Source organism: Chroicocephalus ridibundus, chromosome 9 (genome assembly GCF_963924245.1).
Source record: "Chroicocephalus ridibundus chromosome 9, bChrRid1.1, whole genome shotgun sequence".
Taxonomy (NCBI): domain Eukaryota; kingdom Metazoa; phylum Chordata; class Aves; order Charadriiformes; family Laridae; genus Chroicocephalus; species Chroicocephalus ridibundus.
In genome coordinates this window covers 3,620,036-3,635,912 of record NC_086292.1, presented here as the reverse complement: position 1 = coordinate 3,635,912, position 15,877 = coordinate 3,620,036, and the positions used below count along the sequence as shown (strand labels likewise).

General features: G+C 49.7%; 1 protein-coding gene across 5 annotated transcripts; it reads left to right on the top strand.

Moving 5' to 3' along the window:
- Positions 1 to 203: 203 nt before the first annotated feature.
- Positions 204 to 11,545, top strand: GPR174 (G protein-coupled receptor 174). 5 transcript variants are annotated; one of them, XM_063346958.1, is made up of 5 exons: positions 204 to 289; positions 3,196 to 3,270; positions 3,872 to 3,942; positions 6,286 to 6,401; positions 7,794 to 11,545. In XM_063346958.1, exon 5 carries the CDS (start codon positions 8,206 to 8,208, stop codon positions 9,190 to 9,192), a length of 987 nt encoding a protein of 328 aa, XP_063203028.1. In that variant the 5' UTR covers positions 204 to 289; positions 3,196 to 3,270; positions 3,872 to 3,942; positions 6,286 to 6,401; positions 7,794 to 8,205; the 3' UTR covers positions 9,193 to 11,545. The 5 variants fall into 5 exon arrangements, with proteins under 5 accessions (XP_063203028.1, XP_063203029.1, XP_063203031.1 ...); XM_063346959.1 differs by lacking the exon at positions 3,872 to 3,942; XM_063346961.1 differs by lacking the exon at positions 6,286 to 6,401.
- The last annotated feature ends 4,332 nt before the right edge of the window (positions 11,546 to 15,877 follow it).

The window sequence follows — 15,877 nt, the reverse complement described above, 5'->3', positions numbered from 1 at the left end:
CAGTTTCCAGAACACCTCAAAACCAACAGCGCCTCTATATACATCCATCTCGATATATAAATACCCACAAAAAAGGAAAGCAGCGGGGTCGGGTGCTGCTGAGGCAGGGGGCAGGAGGAGTGGCAGGGCCGCTGCCGGCCGGGGAGGGCCCCGCTCGCTCCCACGCGGGCGCCTGCTCCCGGCGGTTGCACTTTTGCTTTGCACGTCAAGAGAGGTGGGGACCCGCTGCCGGCACCCGCCGATCGGGGCCCGCAGTGTCACACCGGAGCAGCCCGGCGAGACGGCAAAGGTAGGACTGGTGTTCTTTTATCCACACTTACCTTTGGTTCAGGCTAAAGGGTTTAAATCGTACTTTTTTTTTTTTTATTATCGCAACATGGACTTGGTGCCTCCTCTTACTCGCACTAGGAGCGCTGAGAGGGGATGGGGACGCCCCACCGAGGGGCAGGAGGGTGCAGCAATAACCACCGACCCCTGTGAACCTCCAAAAGCAAACGAGTAGAGGCGAGGACATGTGGGCTAAGCCCAGGCATGGGCCAGGAGCCCGTATCTCCATTTATCAGAAGAGCGAGCTCCCGTAAGCGCTCACGAGATACTCTGTGTATCCAAGGGAGGGGTACGGCTTAAGCCAAAATAGCCAGCCATGAAGTTTCAAGCCATATTTTCTATTACATGAGTATCAAGAAGCTGCGTTTAAGAACACCAATTTTGGAGATTCTTAGTCTTCGCAAAGCCCACAGCTGCTTGTGAAGGGACTTGTCTGTAAGTGGACTTTTTGAAGCCGTACAGTGCCATCTCCACCAGCAGAGGAATAATCGGTCTGATTTACTCATTACTCCGGGTCTCGCTTGGGTTTGTCTCACAGTATTCGTCCAGTGGATTTTCTTAAACTGTCCATTTCTCACAAGAGGCGTCACGCTGACTTTCCACTGGCAATTTTCCACTTAAGTGCAAGAGCCAGGGGAGGGAGGAGGCAGGAGACAGGGGTATCTGTGCCGCCACCGATAGCACAGCCACACGGCCGCGTGTCCCTGGGGGTGCGCGCTGACAGTTTGGGTGGAAAACTCGCAGTTTTGGTACTCCTTACCATGCACATTTACCAGGGATGTCAGGGTGTGCCAGGAAGGGAGAAGAGGGGAGGGGGATTAGGCTAATACACAGCACTGCTGCTCCGGGTTTTATCTTTCCTTTATAACCAGGATAAACATTAACAAGGGGGGACGACAGCTTTCACAAAGGATTAAAAGGCAAAAGCAGCCTATTTCACATGGCATTAAACTGGAGTGTTTACTTTTTCCTGCATATTCTTGGAATTTACCCAGCCAAAATCCCCCTGGTGTCCCGGGCTGCCTGCCTGACTCACCGCCCACCAGCCTGCAGCCAGCCCCCTCCCAGCCCAGCCCCTCAGAGAATCACAGAATGGTTTGGGTTGGAAGGGACCTTAAGGACCATCCAGTGCCATCCCCTGCCCTGGACAGGGACACCTCCCACCAGCCCAGGTTGCTCCAAGCCCCGTCCAACCTGGCCTTGAACCCCTCCAGGGATGGGGCAGCCACAGCTTCTCTGGGCAACCTGGGCCAGGGGCTCACCCCCCTCATAGCAAAGAATTTCTTCCTCAGATCTCATCTAAATCCACACTCTCTCAGTTTAAAACCCTTCCCCCTCATCCCATGGCTCCCCTCCCTGCTCCAGAGTCCCTCCCCATCCCTCCTGTAGCCCCTTTAGGGACTGGAAGGGGCTCTAAGGTCTCCCCAGAGCCTTCTCCAGGCTGAACCCCCCCAGCTCTCTCAGCCTGTCCTCACAGCAGAGGGGCTCCAGCCCTCTGAGCATCTCCGTGGCCTCCTCTGGCCCCACGCCAACAGGCCCATGCCCTTCTTGTGCTGAGGACTCCCAAAGCTGGATGCCGTACCCTTCCCATCGAGCCCCCCCTCCACAGCCCCTTCCCAAAATTCCAGTGCCAGACAGGGAGTCCCCTCAAGGAGATGCTGCAGCTCTGCTGCTCCTCCCAGCAGAGGGGGGACATGGGTGGCAAGAGGTGGAGCGCGGGCAAGGCAGAGGGTAGGCATGCCATGGAAAGGCTCAGTTACCTTCATAGAATTGCCCAGGTTGGAAGGGACCTTTCAGATCACTGAGGCCAACCATCACCCTAACTCTGACAAAAACACCACTAAACCAATGTTCCTCAGCACCACGTCTACCCAGAGCAAATGAGACACTAGTAAAAAACAAACAGAAAGAAACCTTTTCGTTCTGCTGTGCCAATGCCCCACAGCCCTAACCTGTAAAATCTTGGCTGCTTCACAGTTGTTTTCTTTTTTCCTCCCCCTAGAACAAACATTCACCAGTTTTAGTGGCTCACACCTCATGTGACCACAGAAATCAGATGGGATGAACTGGCACCTGCTCGGATACTCTGCAACAGAGTCAAAGTGAAAAAGCCGCTCTCATCCATACTGCTTTGCAAACACGGTGTTAGCTAGTATATTTTGGCAACCGGGAGTACGTTGGGTGGGTGGTGCAGAACAGATGCTGACACGGAGCACATGCACCAGGGGAGGGATGCTCTGGAGGCTGCTGGTACCCTGGAGGTGACCGGGCAGGGAACAGGGGGGCTCGGGGTTCCTGGTGCGTCAGGAGGGGCACAGTAAAACACAGGATGCCCCAAGGATGCCTGACAAAAGCACCATGGCCTCTGTGGGCAGATGCTACCAAAGAAATAAACAGAAAGCAAGCTGCGCAATTAACACAGCAAGAGGCAACGTTGCTCCTATGGAAGAAGATACAAAACCCAGCATCTACCATAAAACTGCTTCGAGGGAGAAAAGCCTTTATCCTCCCCTGACATTTTTAAAAAGAACTAAAAGCAATCTTAAGCAATGATCAGCTTATATTTCTATCAATCACTTCTATTTTCAGTTAATACCTTTTAATTGTTACTACCAGTAGTTACCTCTGCCAAAACAGGACAGCAGCACTCCAGGTGACATAGAGAACAAGCGGTTACCGGGAGAAGCCCAGCACGGGACACCGCTGCCCTGCTCTGGTCCCTGGGCCAGCTCCCATGTCCCCACACCCCCAGCCAACCGCCCAGGGAAGGACAGAGCGACGGCCACACCGCCTCTATTTGCGCAACTTCAGCAGGAAACTAAATTTCTATTTGAAATCACCCCTGTGCGTGTTCTCCTTTTATTTCAGGCTGCAGAGGAGAAGGAGAAAAAAAATAGAAGAGTGGTCCCAGCCAGCAGCACACCCAAGCCTCCCCCCAAGAGGGTAAGTCAGCAGATGACACCCGGGTGCCAGCACCGGTTGCTGCTCTGCCCATGTCACCTCTGCCACAGGCTTTAGGTGTTTTTACAGCATAAATACCAGCCCCCCCACCAAACACAGGGTGCCTGCGCACCCACTGCTCACCTGGGCCAGCAGGTCCTCATGAGAACGGTCCTCAGTGGCAGGATGGGGCCAGGCTGATCGGCTACCCTGGTTCTAGGAGGGAGCAGGAGGTGCTGGGCAGCATCCTGGGTTCCTCAAGGACCTGAGCACCCTAAGAAGGGACCAGGCACGATGCCACCACAGGGGCAGCACCTACAAACATGCCTGGAGATGGGCTGCTTTGCCCCAAGCTGGTTTAAGAGCCTCTCCTCCACCGAGCTGGGTTATAAGAGCTGCTGTGGCTTTGCTTCCCGGGGTAAAACTCACAGGATTTGCTAATGAGGGTCCTGGGCTGCCCCGGGCCGTTATAACTGTCCTCAGGTGAGGAGCCTGATTACCCCTGGAGGGGGTGATGGGCTCTGGTGTGGGTACGGGGCAGAGCCCCACTGCGTCTTAGGCCAATGGGTGTTGCAGCTGTACGTGACTGCTCCCGCATCCCCAGCTCCTGCATTTGTTCCCGTGGAGCATACGGATATATGGCTGCCCTTCGGCGTACGGAGAATGCTTTACACAGTAAGTGCCCAGCTTGAACAAGCGTTAACGAGCCCTGGTTATAAAGGCTGGCAACAAAACTTACCAGGTGTTTCTGACTCATTAAGTATAAACGAGAAGTCTTCATCCAGTTGCCTGGCACTCCGGGTGACCTGAGACTGTGGGGTCTCCTTGGCAAAATACAGGGAGGGGGAAAAAACCGTGTGGGTGAAGAAGCAAGCCGTGCCTGGGGAGTCTCGCACCTACTGCCGCAGCCAGCTCCCCTGTGCTGAGGGGAAGCGAGCGCAGAGCACGCGAAACAAAATTTCCTCTTTCTGGAGCTTTTTTTAGCATCCTGCTGGTTTTTACATAGCACATTTGGCTGAACTTTGCAATGTTACTGCTCGGGATTTCCAAAGCGCAGTTTCTCACATTGTCATGTTTTTACCCCCGCTCCGAGGGCGGCCGCTCTCGCTGGGTCATTTTTGGGGTGTGCTGGGCGAGGACCCCCGCTGCTCCCCGGCTTTGGCTGGGCTGTCTGGGCCCCCTCGTGCTGTGGGTTTCAGCTCCCGGGAGAGGCAGAAGGTGCTGCAAGCGCATCCCTGCCCCGGGGCCGGGCTGGAGGGAGCAGGGGATGGCCTCGCAGGAAAGTTTCCGTGCGGTGGGGACAAGGAAATGAGGGCACTTGGGGGAAGCAGCAGGAAAAATGCTTATGGGCATGTGCGTGTGCACTGGGCTGTGAACAGACAGACGGGCTGGGACTGCACCTTGTCCTTCCCTGCGCGTGTCTCATGGCCCAGCGATGGAGGCAGGGTGGATTTACCCACCCGGGAATGCAGCCAGAGGAAAAAAGGAGCATGATTCAGCCTCCCTGGCTGGGTGAGAGGAGCCCTTGGGCAAGAGATGAAAGGAAAGGCAAACTTGTTTAGAAAAAGGAAAAAAAAATATAAAATGACTGGAAGGAAGAACTGGGTGATGCGGGTTTAGGGCTTTATCTTGCCAACACCCCTGTAGATGCTCCTCAGCCAGGTGTAGAATCGCAGAATCATAGAATTGGCCAGGTTGAAAGGGACCTTTCAGATCATCGAGTCCAACCATCAACCCAACTCTGACAAAAACCTAAAACAAAAACCTAAAAATCACTAAAGCATATCTCTAAGCACCACGTTTACCCATCTTTTAAGTACCTCCAGGGATGGTGACTTAACCACTTCCCTGGGCAGCCTCTTCCAACGCTTAATATCCCTTTCAGTGTAAAAATTTTTCCTAATATCCAGTCTAAACCTGTGTAGCCCTGCCCGAGCAGTGTCCACAGGAGCGGTGCCGGCTCGGCACGTGTACATCTGCAGGAGTGCGACACCCGCATGGGCAGTGAGCGATGGCACCACAAAGTCACCCGAGCTCCTCACTGCTGGTGTTTCAGAGCAAACTTCAGGCATGAAGTTGAGACATTCTGGGTGAAAAAAGTGAATATCAACCCAAGGCAATGCTCATGAGCCATCCTTGCCCTGCTGGGCCCGTTGCCCGCATCCAAGCAATGGTGCTGGTATCTGGGAAGCCAAAAGGAGCAGAGGAGCTCTCCGGGAGTGAGAGGATGCACCTAGTCACTGGTGCCCCAGTCCCGTTGCCTGGGCACGGCCCAGCGACCTACAACGCGGTTGTTTTGCTCAGACAACTCCGGCAGGACGAGGACCTGGATGGGAAGCCCGGACACGTCATGCTGAGGAGTTTGGTGTAAAAGTGAAGACGGGCATGTCTTCACAGGGCCTCAGCATCACCATCAGAAATCAACATGAAAGAGAAGCATCCCTCCCATCCTCTATAAGTACCGGTCCCCACTAAGCACCTCTGGATGCTTTCCCAGCACAGCCCACTCTGCCTGTACCTATACTCAGCATTTCTTCAAGACCAGCAAAGCAATTTCCGACCACTCAGGGAGGATATGCTGGTTCTGGCCAACTGGTTTGGCTTGATCCCAGTACAGAGGAGAAGAGAGGAACCCACCCGAAGCAGGCGCTGCTGGCAGGAAGCCCCAAAGGGGTTAACCAGCTGCTGAGGGGGAGCTCAGAAGCCCCAGGGAACCCCAGGGCATGACAGGGACTGCCAAAAACCAGCCACATCCACAACCCCCTCCCAGTTACTTGTGCCAGCCAAGCTCCAGCAAATGGAAACTGAAGCCCTCGGCCCAAGTTACCCCCCAGTGATGGATAAAACCTAATGAGTAAGTGAGCACCAATTAGTTTTCCTGCATGACGAAGAGATTACTCACATTTCTAGAATTAGTCGCGCAGGTTTGTGCATTGGACGTTGGGTGGAGAATTAATAAAAGAATTGCAAAGTCTTTGAACAGAAGGCTAATTAACTCTTGTGGCTTATTAATCGTAGCTTCTGAAGTTTAACGGGATTATTTCATGAGCCATTTTGCTCAACTGGTTATGTTAGAAGCTGGCTCCCTGGAAGAAAGGAAGACATCTCAGTCTCGTTGGACTCGTAACTCAATGGTATGCATGAGAAACTACATAAATAGACACAGAAAAGCTCCCCTCCTCCCCTGAACTGTTTCCTTTTGTGGAAGATTTTCAGTTTCCACGCAAAGCAACTTCAAAGTTCCGGTGCAATCACACTGGCAAGTGTTGAACATTGGCTTCACTAATAAACATTCACATTTTAACGCCTATACCTCAAATCAGGGATTGCAGCAGGATATAATTTTTCCTCTAAAAATGTGCCTTTGGCATCTTGGTTGGCACCTGCAAACTTTCCCCACTTAGACCTGTAGGTTAATTCTTCATGCTGAAGCAAAAGAGAGAGACTTTAGAGAGAGATCTGAATTTCCTCTATATTTACCAGATTCGGGGCTCGTTTTGGTTCGTGTTTTGGGTTTTTTTTTGTGTCTGACAGATTCAGATAATATCAGCTGCTTACCATGCAAACAATTTTAAAATAAAGTCCACCTACAGTCACCTTAATGACGATATCTGGTATTTCCAACAGCCACAGCAGTCACATGTGCGAGATGGCTAAGAGAAAGGCTTCGAAAAAGCAGTTGTGAAAAAGTCAAATTTAATTTAATGCAGGTAGTTCTTCAGCAAAAAGTGTTTAATAAGTGGGCCATTTGTCCCTGCTTGCATGCAAGTATGCTTCATATTCTATTTATAAAAGATAAATGAAAAAGTTGACCCTGGTTCGGTAGAAGCCACTGACTTGGGATTTCCACTCCGTGCTGCAGCAGCAGTGGCTGCACCGGTGGAAAATGTTCATTTCTCAGGCGCGTGTGTCGGGCTCATTTACATAAGGAGCTGATTTCATTCTGTCGTCTTCTCGGCTGTCTAGAGCCGTGGTGCGGGTGGGAAGTTTCTGAAGGGCTTTCCTGGGAAGACCAGGGGAGCGTTCAACTCCTGAGTGCTGTGTGAGACGAGAGCATCCCTCCGCCCGCAGCAGGCCAGTGAGGAGGGACGCGGTCACGGCGCTCGCCGGAGCATCTCTGCGCTGACCACGGGCTCAGGCACAGGGAGATCAACCCAACCGGAGGCAGAGGGAGCTTCGGATGGAAAAGCTGGAGCTGGGAAAGACGCAGCTGCAGAAACCTGGCAGCAAGTTAAATACACCCTGCCATTGGGGGTGACTTCTGCTTGGCGGTAGAGCACAGCAGGCTGGTTTTTATCAGCAATTAAGCACATTTTCTATTTATTCCTCAGTGGTTTTGCACCTCCCTTCCCTGGGTGAGGCATGGCGCTTGCTAGGCAGGAGAAAAGCTGCCATCACAGATGCCACTAGCAATAGGTTTCTGCTAGAGAGATGCTCCTACCGCTCTTGCAAGTTTGCCCGTCCCTTTTGCTGTGTAAGAGCTCTGTCTCCCCGCAGTGTTGTAACTGCAACTCTCTGTCTTTCAGCCACGTCGGTTGTCAAACTCCCGTGTTGAGAGAAGTGGCTAAAACACCACCTGAAAGGTGACAGAGGTGTAGCTCCGGTGACAAACTGTCGACTGCTTCGGCACACAACATGCATTTCTAGGTGCGGATCCCCTCCCTGACAATCCTACAAGCCACTGGAGTAAGGTCTGGTAACTTCTGACAAAGAGCATAAGCCAAGCACATGAGCAGGACTTTTAATTAACTCACGCACCCCATAATGAAGCTCCTCCCCAGAGTGGACACAACGGTCTGGTAATCAAAGCTTCACACACAGATGCCAGGGCTGAACCTTTTTATTTAAGCACCAACAACCTGAGGACGACGTGGCTGCAGGACGCCAGTGAGGAACATGTTATCATGCCAGGGCTGAGCTCGGATCTGGAGCACAACCATGACGAACAGTTCGACCTGCACCGAAACAGACCTCAGGCCCTACTATGCCATTACGTACACTTTCATCCTCATCCCTGGACTAATAGGAAACACATTAGCTTTGTGGGTCTTTTACGGCTACATGAAAGAGACTAAAAGGGCGGTAATATTTATGATCAATTTAGCCATTGCTGACTTATCGCAGGTTTTGTCCTTGCCCCTGAGGATTTTCTACTACTTGACCCAGACGTGGAATTTTGGAAGAGGCCTCTGCATGCTCTGCTTCTACCTGAAGTACGTCAACATGTACGCAAGCATCTACTTCTTGGTTTGCATCAGCGTAAGACGATATTTGTTTCTTCTGCACCCATTCAAATTCAGCGACTGCAAACGCATCTGTGATGTGTATATCAGCATCGCTGGGTGGGTCGTGGTCTGCGTTGGCTGTTTGCCTTTCCTGCTTCTCAGACTTCACAAGGATGATAATAACAACAGCACGTGTTTTGTGGATCTCCCTGTAGAGAACGTTGGCCTTCCCACCTCCATTGCAATGATGACGATAGGTGAACTGGTGGGGTTCATAACACCCCTACTTATCATCCTATACTGCTCATGGAAGACTATCTTGTCCCTAAAAGAAAAGAATTCAGCTTCACATGACCTCGGAGAGAAAAAAAAGGCTTTAAAGATGATCCTCACCTGTGCTTTGGTATTTCTGATTTGCTTTGCACCTTATCATATCAGCTTTCCACTAGATTTCTTTGTCAAAACCAAAACGATTAAAAACACGTGCGTCCAGAAGGTGATCTCGGTGTTTCACGTTGTAGCTTTGTGCCTCGCCAGCTTGAACTCCTGCGTGGACCCAGTCATCTACTACTTTACTACAGAGGAGTTCAGGAGACGCCTTTCCAGGCAGGATTTGCAAGAAAGCATTCAGCTCCACAACCTCAGCTACGTGAGGAAGCACTCCAGAGATGTGCTCAGGGAGGACACCATGGGCTACTAGCGCTGGCCTTCCCCGAACTGTTGCCAAGACTTCAAACGTTCACTATATTTGGAGTTTGGCCCATTTTTTCTGCCCCCCAGGACACTGAGAGCGATGACTTAAACAAGCTTCTGCTGATTTCAGTGAGGGTTGGAGAAAAACAAACAAAAAACCCCCAAAACCCAAACCTGCATGAAAACATGTGGATTTAATACTTTGGTTGCAAACTTTCTCTGAATACAAATAACACCGGGTGATTCCCACAGGCCCTATTTCCAAGTCGGGCACCAGGAGCAGGTAGCTTTGGCAGGAGGAGGAGGACGCTGACCTGTGGCAAGAAGTGATGCTGTGCCCCGTTGTCACTGGTGGGGCCATTGCCCAGCCATGTTCTTGGCTTCAGCAAGAATTCTGGATCTTGCTATACAGAAAGAATTTGATCCTAAAAATTAGTAGACGACACAGTATTATATATTTCTGAAGCAAAAGACAATCCAGCAGTGACTAATTTCTATGCAGAGTGCCAAGAGCCTGCCTTAAGCCATGCTGACCACAGAGCCAGGAGCGTAAGGTGGCCCCAAAGGACTTGCCATTGAAATAGTTAACCAAGCCTCCATTTTGGGGTGGAGCAAATGACATGACATAACCCCAAATCACAAAGTCACTGAAGCGTCCAGACACTATTTTTCTGCCATCAGTTCCCACTTCTGGCTTGAAGCCATATCGCTGCCTTGGATAAGCTTTAACCACAGGGCTGTGCTTTGAGGGTATTTTTTCAGGCTAGATGTCCTCTTTTCACCAAAGATGGGGTAAATTATTTCCCTTTCACTTATAACTGACCCTGTGCCATCACATCTACTCTTCATTAACAGCAGCGTGATTAAAAGAGTCAGAGGAGCGAAACCTTTCTGAAGTTTACTGTAATGGGAACTGAACTCACTATAAGCAGAGTCAAAGGTGCCACCCAACAGGCTACAAGAGATTTTTTTAAGAAAGGCTCAAATGTGGATGTATTTTTAACAATAATTTCTTTAAAATCAAACAACAGAAGCTTTGAGCTTTACTGGTATTTCTTTTGCACCTTCTCGTAAAATTTATTTTTCTGTGAACATTTGAAATGTTACATTTTGAAATGTAAAAATACTGTGACGGTATTAGGTCTTATTTAATGCAAATGTTGTTTTATAGATTTAATTTATAAAAAGAAAAAAATATGTTTTGTAGAAAAATGATGTGAATCACAGAGAGTGTTGGAACACAGAGAGACTTTTGTCCTTTTTAAAAGCCCCTCTATATAATAAAACAAAATTCCATCATCTATCTCATCCCTCCAGCATTCTGAGCCAGTGTGTCTGCACCCGAGTGTGCCAGCTGAGTAAGTACTGCTAATTCACGGAAACCACGAAGCACACTGTAATTTGTTCACGGCAATGAAAAAAAAAAATTCATTTTTTATTTCCTGTTGTATACGATAAAAAAAATCTTTAAAAAAAAAAAAAATTTAACGGAATTCTTGGCCCACTCTCCCCTCTGTAACTGCATCACCAGTACATGCGTGTGTGGAGCAACGCGCGGCAGCACCTGGATTGTTGACACCTCTCGAGCACCTGTGGAATATTTTAGGTGCCTTTTCAAAATCATTTTAACCTCCTTGCACTGGGGAGAAAAGCGAAACACTGGCTTACCGAGGGACAAAACACACTGCTGCGAACTGCAGCAGCTCCTCTGCGCCCCCAGGAGAGGTTCACCAAAACATGAATTCCGATAGCTGAAGGCCAGCACCAGCCTGAGCCCATCACCCTCCTTTCTGGCCACTGATCCCCATCCCCGGGTATGTGGGAGGGGTGCAGGATGGCCCCATACAACCCCCCCCTAGAGCTACTTTTAGCTTCTGAGGGGAAAAAGATGTTACACAAAGTGGTGTCAAGAAGTTCAGAAACCGTTCAATGAGAAAAACCTCAATTAGCTTCAGTTTTCCCCCCTAGAAAATACCGTGGGTGCAACACGAGCCATTTCCCCTGCTGCCATAGCAATGTGGTTTATTCATATTAGTATTAACGGCCTCTTTTTACAGGAAGTCGGGTGTAATAGTCGCAGTAGCTCACACGAGCCGAATTCAGGAGAGAGATGCCTGGCCTGCCCTCCCCCTGCCACAGCAACTCTGCTCCAGGTGGGATTTGCTTGGGCCACGTTCTCCACCACAGAGGTCTCAGAAGCCCTTGGCTGATGGTGCCACAGACACCTGGAGAATCAAGATATTACTTAGATTAACAGAAGGTGTATTTCCACACCCTGTTGATGGCTTGGGATCCATGATAGCAGCCCATGCTTGAGGCCTGGAATGATCGCACAGCAGCAGAGAGATGCTCTGCTGCATTTCCGCCACCCAAGAAAGCCTCAAGTGGGAATGGCACATGGCACACAGGAGGTTTGGAGAAGACTACTAAAGCCCAGCCACTGCAGCAGCAAGAGCAATTACTACTTTTGCAGTAGCGAAAGCAATTTGATTGCTTTTCTGCCCAGCTTCAAGCTCCGCGCTAGGCAAAACCCAGTTCTTCAGCTGGACATTGCTCAGCTCTGGCTGCAGTCCTCCAACAGCCTGTTCAAAGCCAGCAGAAACCGATATTCCCACAGAAATCTTTTCTCCAAAAAGCCTTTTGAGTAATAAGTCCAGTCTGGAGCACTGGACTGGGAATCCGAACGAAAACACCCCAAAACACCCCCTTTATGCTGCATGAAGTATTTCCTCTGGTTGCTCAAGAAGCACCTCTTCCCCAAGAGGGTTGTTATTGCAGAGAAGCAAAGCACTGAGGTCTCAGCCAACAACCTCGCCAGGCGGACTTTGTGCTGAAGTGATAAGTAACTTTTTAACACAAAGAAAGCTGAGTTTAATTTGTGCTAGGCCAAAAGAAAAGGTATTGTGGCAACAACGCAGACCCAAGGAAGGTCTCTGGGGATGCCTGGGGACCTTAAGCTGTTCAGAAGCAGCATCAAGGTTTTTCGGGAAGCCTTATTTATAGATGAAACAAGGGGAATGGGGATGACAGAGTTCTGGGTGGAAGCAGAGCTCTCAGCGTGTTTCCGACGGTCACACATGGCAGCCCCCCATTTCCATCGACTCCCACACAGCCGCGCACCTCCAAACCCACGCGCCGCCGAAAGTGCAGGCGCTGCCTGCAACAGCTGCAGCCGATTTCATCACACCTCAGGCGCCGCTTCTCACAGCTTCCTTTATGTCATTGTCACCATGAGAAGAGACATGACGGGGGGGTTTTTTGTTTCTTTGGTTTTTTTTTTTTTTTTTTTGCACGTTCAGACTTAAAACTGTACTTGCAAGTGAAGGCAGCTGCGGAAGTGGGAGCGAGTGCCTGCTCCTCTTCCCGTTCTCCTCTTTACACCTTCGCAAGATGGTTGCGTTGAGCCAGATGAGAGAGCGCCGCAGCAGCTCGCTTGCTGCTGATGGTGGGCTTGGGGAGAGTGCTGAAACACCGGGCTGTGGGCAGCAACGCCGCCCGGGCACAGCCGTCCTCAACCGCTGGTGCGGGGCCTCCTGCAGCTGCAGTGCAAGCGTTGTTCTCCAGAGCCATGAAAAGCTCTTTTCCAACCTGCTTAGAATCATAGAATTGCCCAGGTTGGAAGGGACCTTTCAGATCATCGAGTCCAACCATCAACCTAACTCTCACAAAAACCATCACTAAACCATATCTCTCAGCTCTGTGTCTACCCGGCTTTGAAACACCTCCAGGGATGGTGCCTCAACCACTTCCCCGGGCAGCCTGTTCCAATGCTTGATCAACAGACACCTGAACCCACCAACTCCTGAAGTCCAGTGGCAAGTAATTCCCTCTTATACGTACATTGCTCGGAAACATACCACTGTTGCTTCAAGCTGGCCAGCTGGCAACATCTTTCGGTGTCCGTTCCTCTTGCATCATGAGCCACCGGTTCCCTTTTCACCTCCTCTGCACAACTCGTGCCTCGGCGGAGGCGAGGTCTCACTCATGCTCAGGACCCCCAGCCACCTCCTGGGTGGGAGCAGGGCCACATGCTGATGGCCACGACATGGGTCCTCCCACATTTCCAATGTCCTCTTCGTCTCCACTGCCGTTACCAGCCATTGCCCATCAGCTATCAGCATAACTCAAAAGATCTGCTTTCTTCATGAAAAGAGCTTATTTACCACTCCTCTTACCTAAGCACAGTTTTTGTTCCCCCATACATGTCTTTTATCAGCACTAGGTTTTATCTGCTATTTTGTCATCTGGTTGCTCAACGTCCTGAGGAGACTCCCCATTTCTCTGTAGCTGGTGTTAGATTTTCCTGCTCTGGTTAAGGCTGCACCAGCAGCAAACTTTCACACTTTTTACTGCAGTGTTTACTTCCTTTTTCACTTTGCTGTTAAAGGCTAAAAAATGTCATCCCCAACACGATGAAAATAACTTGTTGGCCATAAAGGCACATGGAGCATCATACACAGCACTGCTGAACACCACTCCTCTGACCTCAATAACTAAAAAAACCCAACCACAGCAAGTGACCCAGATACGAGTCAACCCCGTTCAGTCCAAAGACAAAAAAAAAAAAAAAGATATCTTGTCAGAGATGGTTTGATAAATACCCTGACAGAAAGAGAGCAGATAAGCTGGACCTGTTTGGACAATGTCTGGCTCACGCTGCCAGGTAAGACAGGGCAGAGGAGCTCCAGCATTTGGGCTGATAAACTGAGCTCTGCGTAAACGTGATCTACATCGATCACGTCTTCATGACATACATTAGTGGTCAAAAGATCTGATTTTGAAAAAAGATCCAGCCATCAAGAACAAAATGATAGTAATAAAAACACAGAACACATCTGCAACAGCTGTTTTGGTACCACTACTCACCGCTGAAATGAGTTTGTTGGGACCAGCAGCTACCATCGGATCAACCCGTTTCACTCACCTTTCTAACACAGTGATTTGCACTTCAGAATTTAACTGCATGGGTGGCACTGCTGAAATAAGCAAATACAGGAAGACTCTATGAATTTCTCAAAATTAAAGTATGCCAGAAAGGAGATTATTTGGCAAACTCGGGGTGAAAACATGACATCCCAGTTGAAATGAGCAGTCAGAGGTACAGGGATCTACCAGTTCTTTCCTCCAGTGGTTCCTTAACGTTTTCTACTCTATTAAAGACTCATCCATAGTCTCTCAATACTGACAAGTTACCCCAAAACCTTTTTATTTTTCTCATACTTTTCACATCGTTCCTTACCTCCTGAGACTGAACTCCATGCAAAGACTCCTGCTGACAGCAGCAGGCTCATTAATGTCCATTAATGAAAACACTGACCTTCCTGGGAGGAAACAGGGATGGACACCATCATATTTTTGGATTAGCTCAGCTGATGTGAGAGGGTGGCCTTGGTGCAGTCTCCTGAAGGCTCAACCCTTCTCCAAGAGTCTGATCCACCAGAGTCAGGGCAGCCACGGGAGAGAAGCAATAGAAATCTCCTTTCTCGTTGTGCTTCCAGTAGCTACAAGGGGAATGACCACACGGCTTGTTGGCCTGGCGGGCTCCTAAGCCTCGCACAGCATTTAGGAATAATCACCAGCTGTAACAGAGACTGCTTTTGGGCATCAATGTATCTTCTTTCAGGATTGCCATCATCCTCTTCCTCAGAGAGAAACCTTCAGCCAGAAACCTGATCCAGGGTCAGGCACATCCACCTGAGATAGCAAGGGCTACATTAATTGTTTCTAACGATTCAGCATCACCTGAATCTCTCTGGGAGGAGCACAGCCTGGCCTTAAAACATGCAGAAGGGATAAGGCTGTCACTGCCCTTCCTTGTAAGTACAGTCCTTGTCTAAGAAGGAAGGAAAATGATTAAAATTCCTCCTTAATTTAAGAGGGAATTTAAAACCCTCTTTCCCCTCGCTAGGAAAATGCCCTTGGTTAGTCTGTACGAGGACAGTCTCTGCTCCTCCAGCAAAGCAGTGGGGGAAAACAGAACAGACAGCAGCCCAGTAGGCTGGTCCTGGGTACGGGGAACAGACATGAACATGACTTTTGGTGGTTAGTGCTGTCTCCTCGAAGGGGAAGACCTGGGTGCTTGTTCCTGCTTCCAGCTCTATTTCTGTACCTTACGTCAAGCCGACACGGGATATACTCCGTAAACATCACCAGCTGCTGGTAGGGTTTAGGTGGGGTTTTTTGGCCACAGTTAATGCTCCATTTTAAGGGATCTCCATCCTGTCCATGTGTGGGTGATGACTGACCAACAGCTACCTCTAAGAAAGTCGGTCCAGCAACATGCCCAGATGTCCCCAAAGCCTGTTTCAGCGTGAGTTAGACCTCAAAAAAGTCCTCATCTCAAGTCAGAGCCAGTGCTTTGTCTGGGCACACACAGAGGTGCCAACATAAAGGGAGGGGAAAAATGAAGCCTCTCAGAGGCTGGGTATCTCCATAGTCAGCAACTGGCTGAGCTACAATCATCAAGATCAAAAAATATGATGCCAGTCTGCTCAAGTTTCCTTTCATCCCCGCTTTTTTTCCCCCTAAACCTAGAATTCAGGGGAAAAAAACCCAAAACAAATAACCAGACCAACCAACAAAGGTAGGATGAACACAAATGATGTAATGATTGTCATAATGTATTTGTGAGAATTAACAAATCTCTGAACTCATTTGCCTACCCATTTTCCCCGCAGGCTCAACAGTGATGT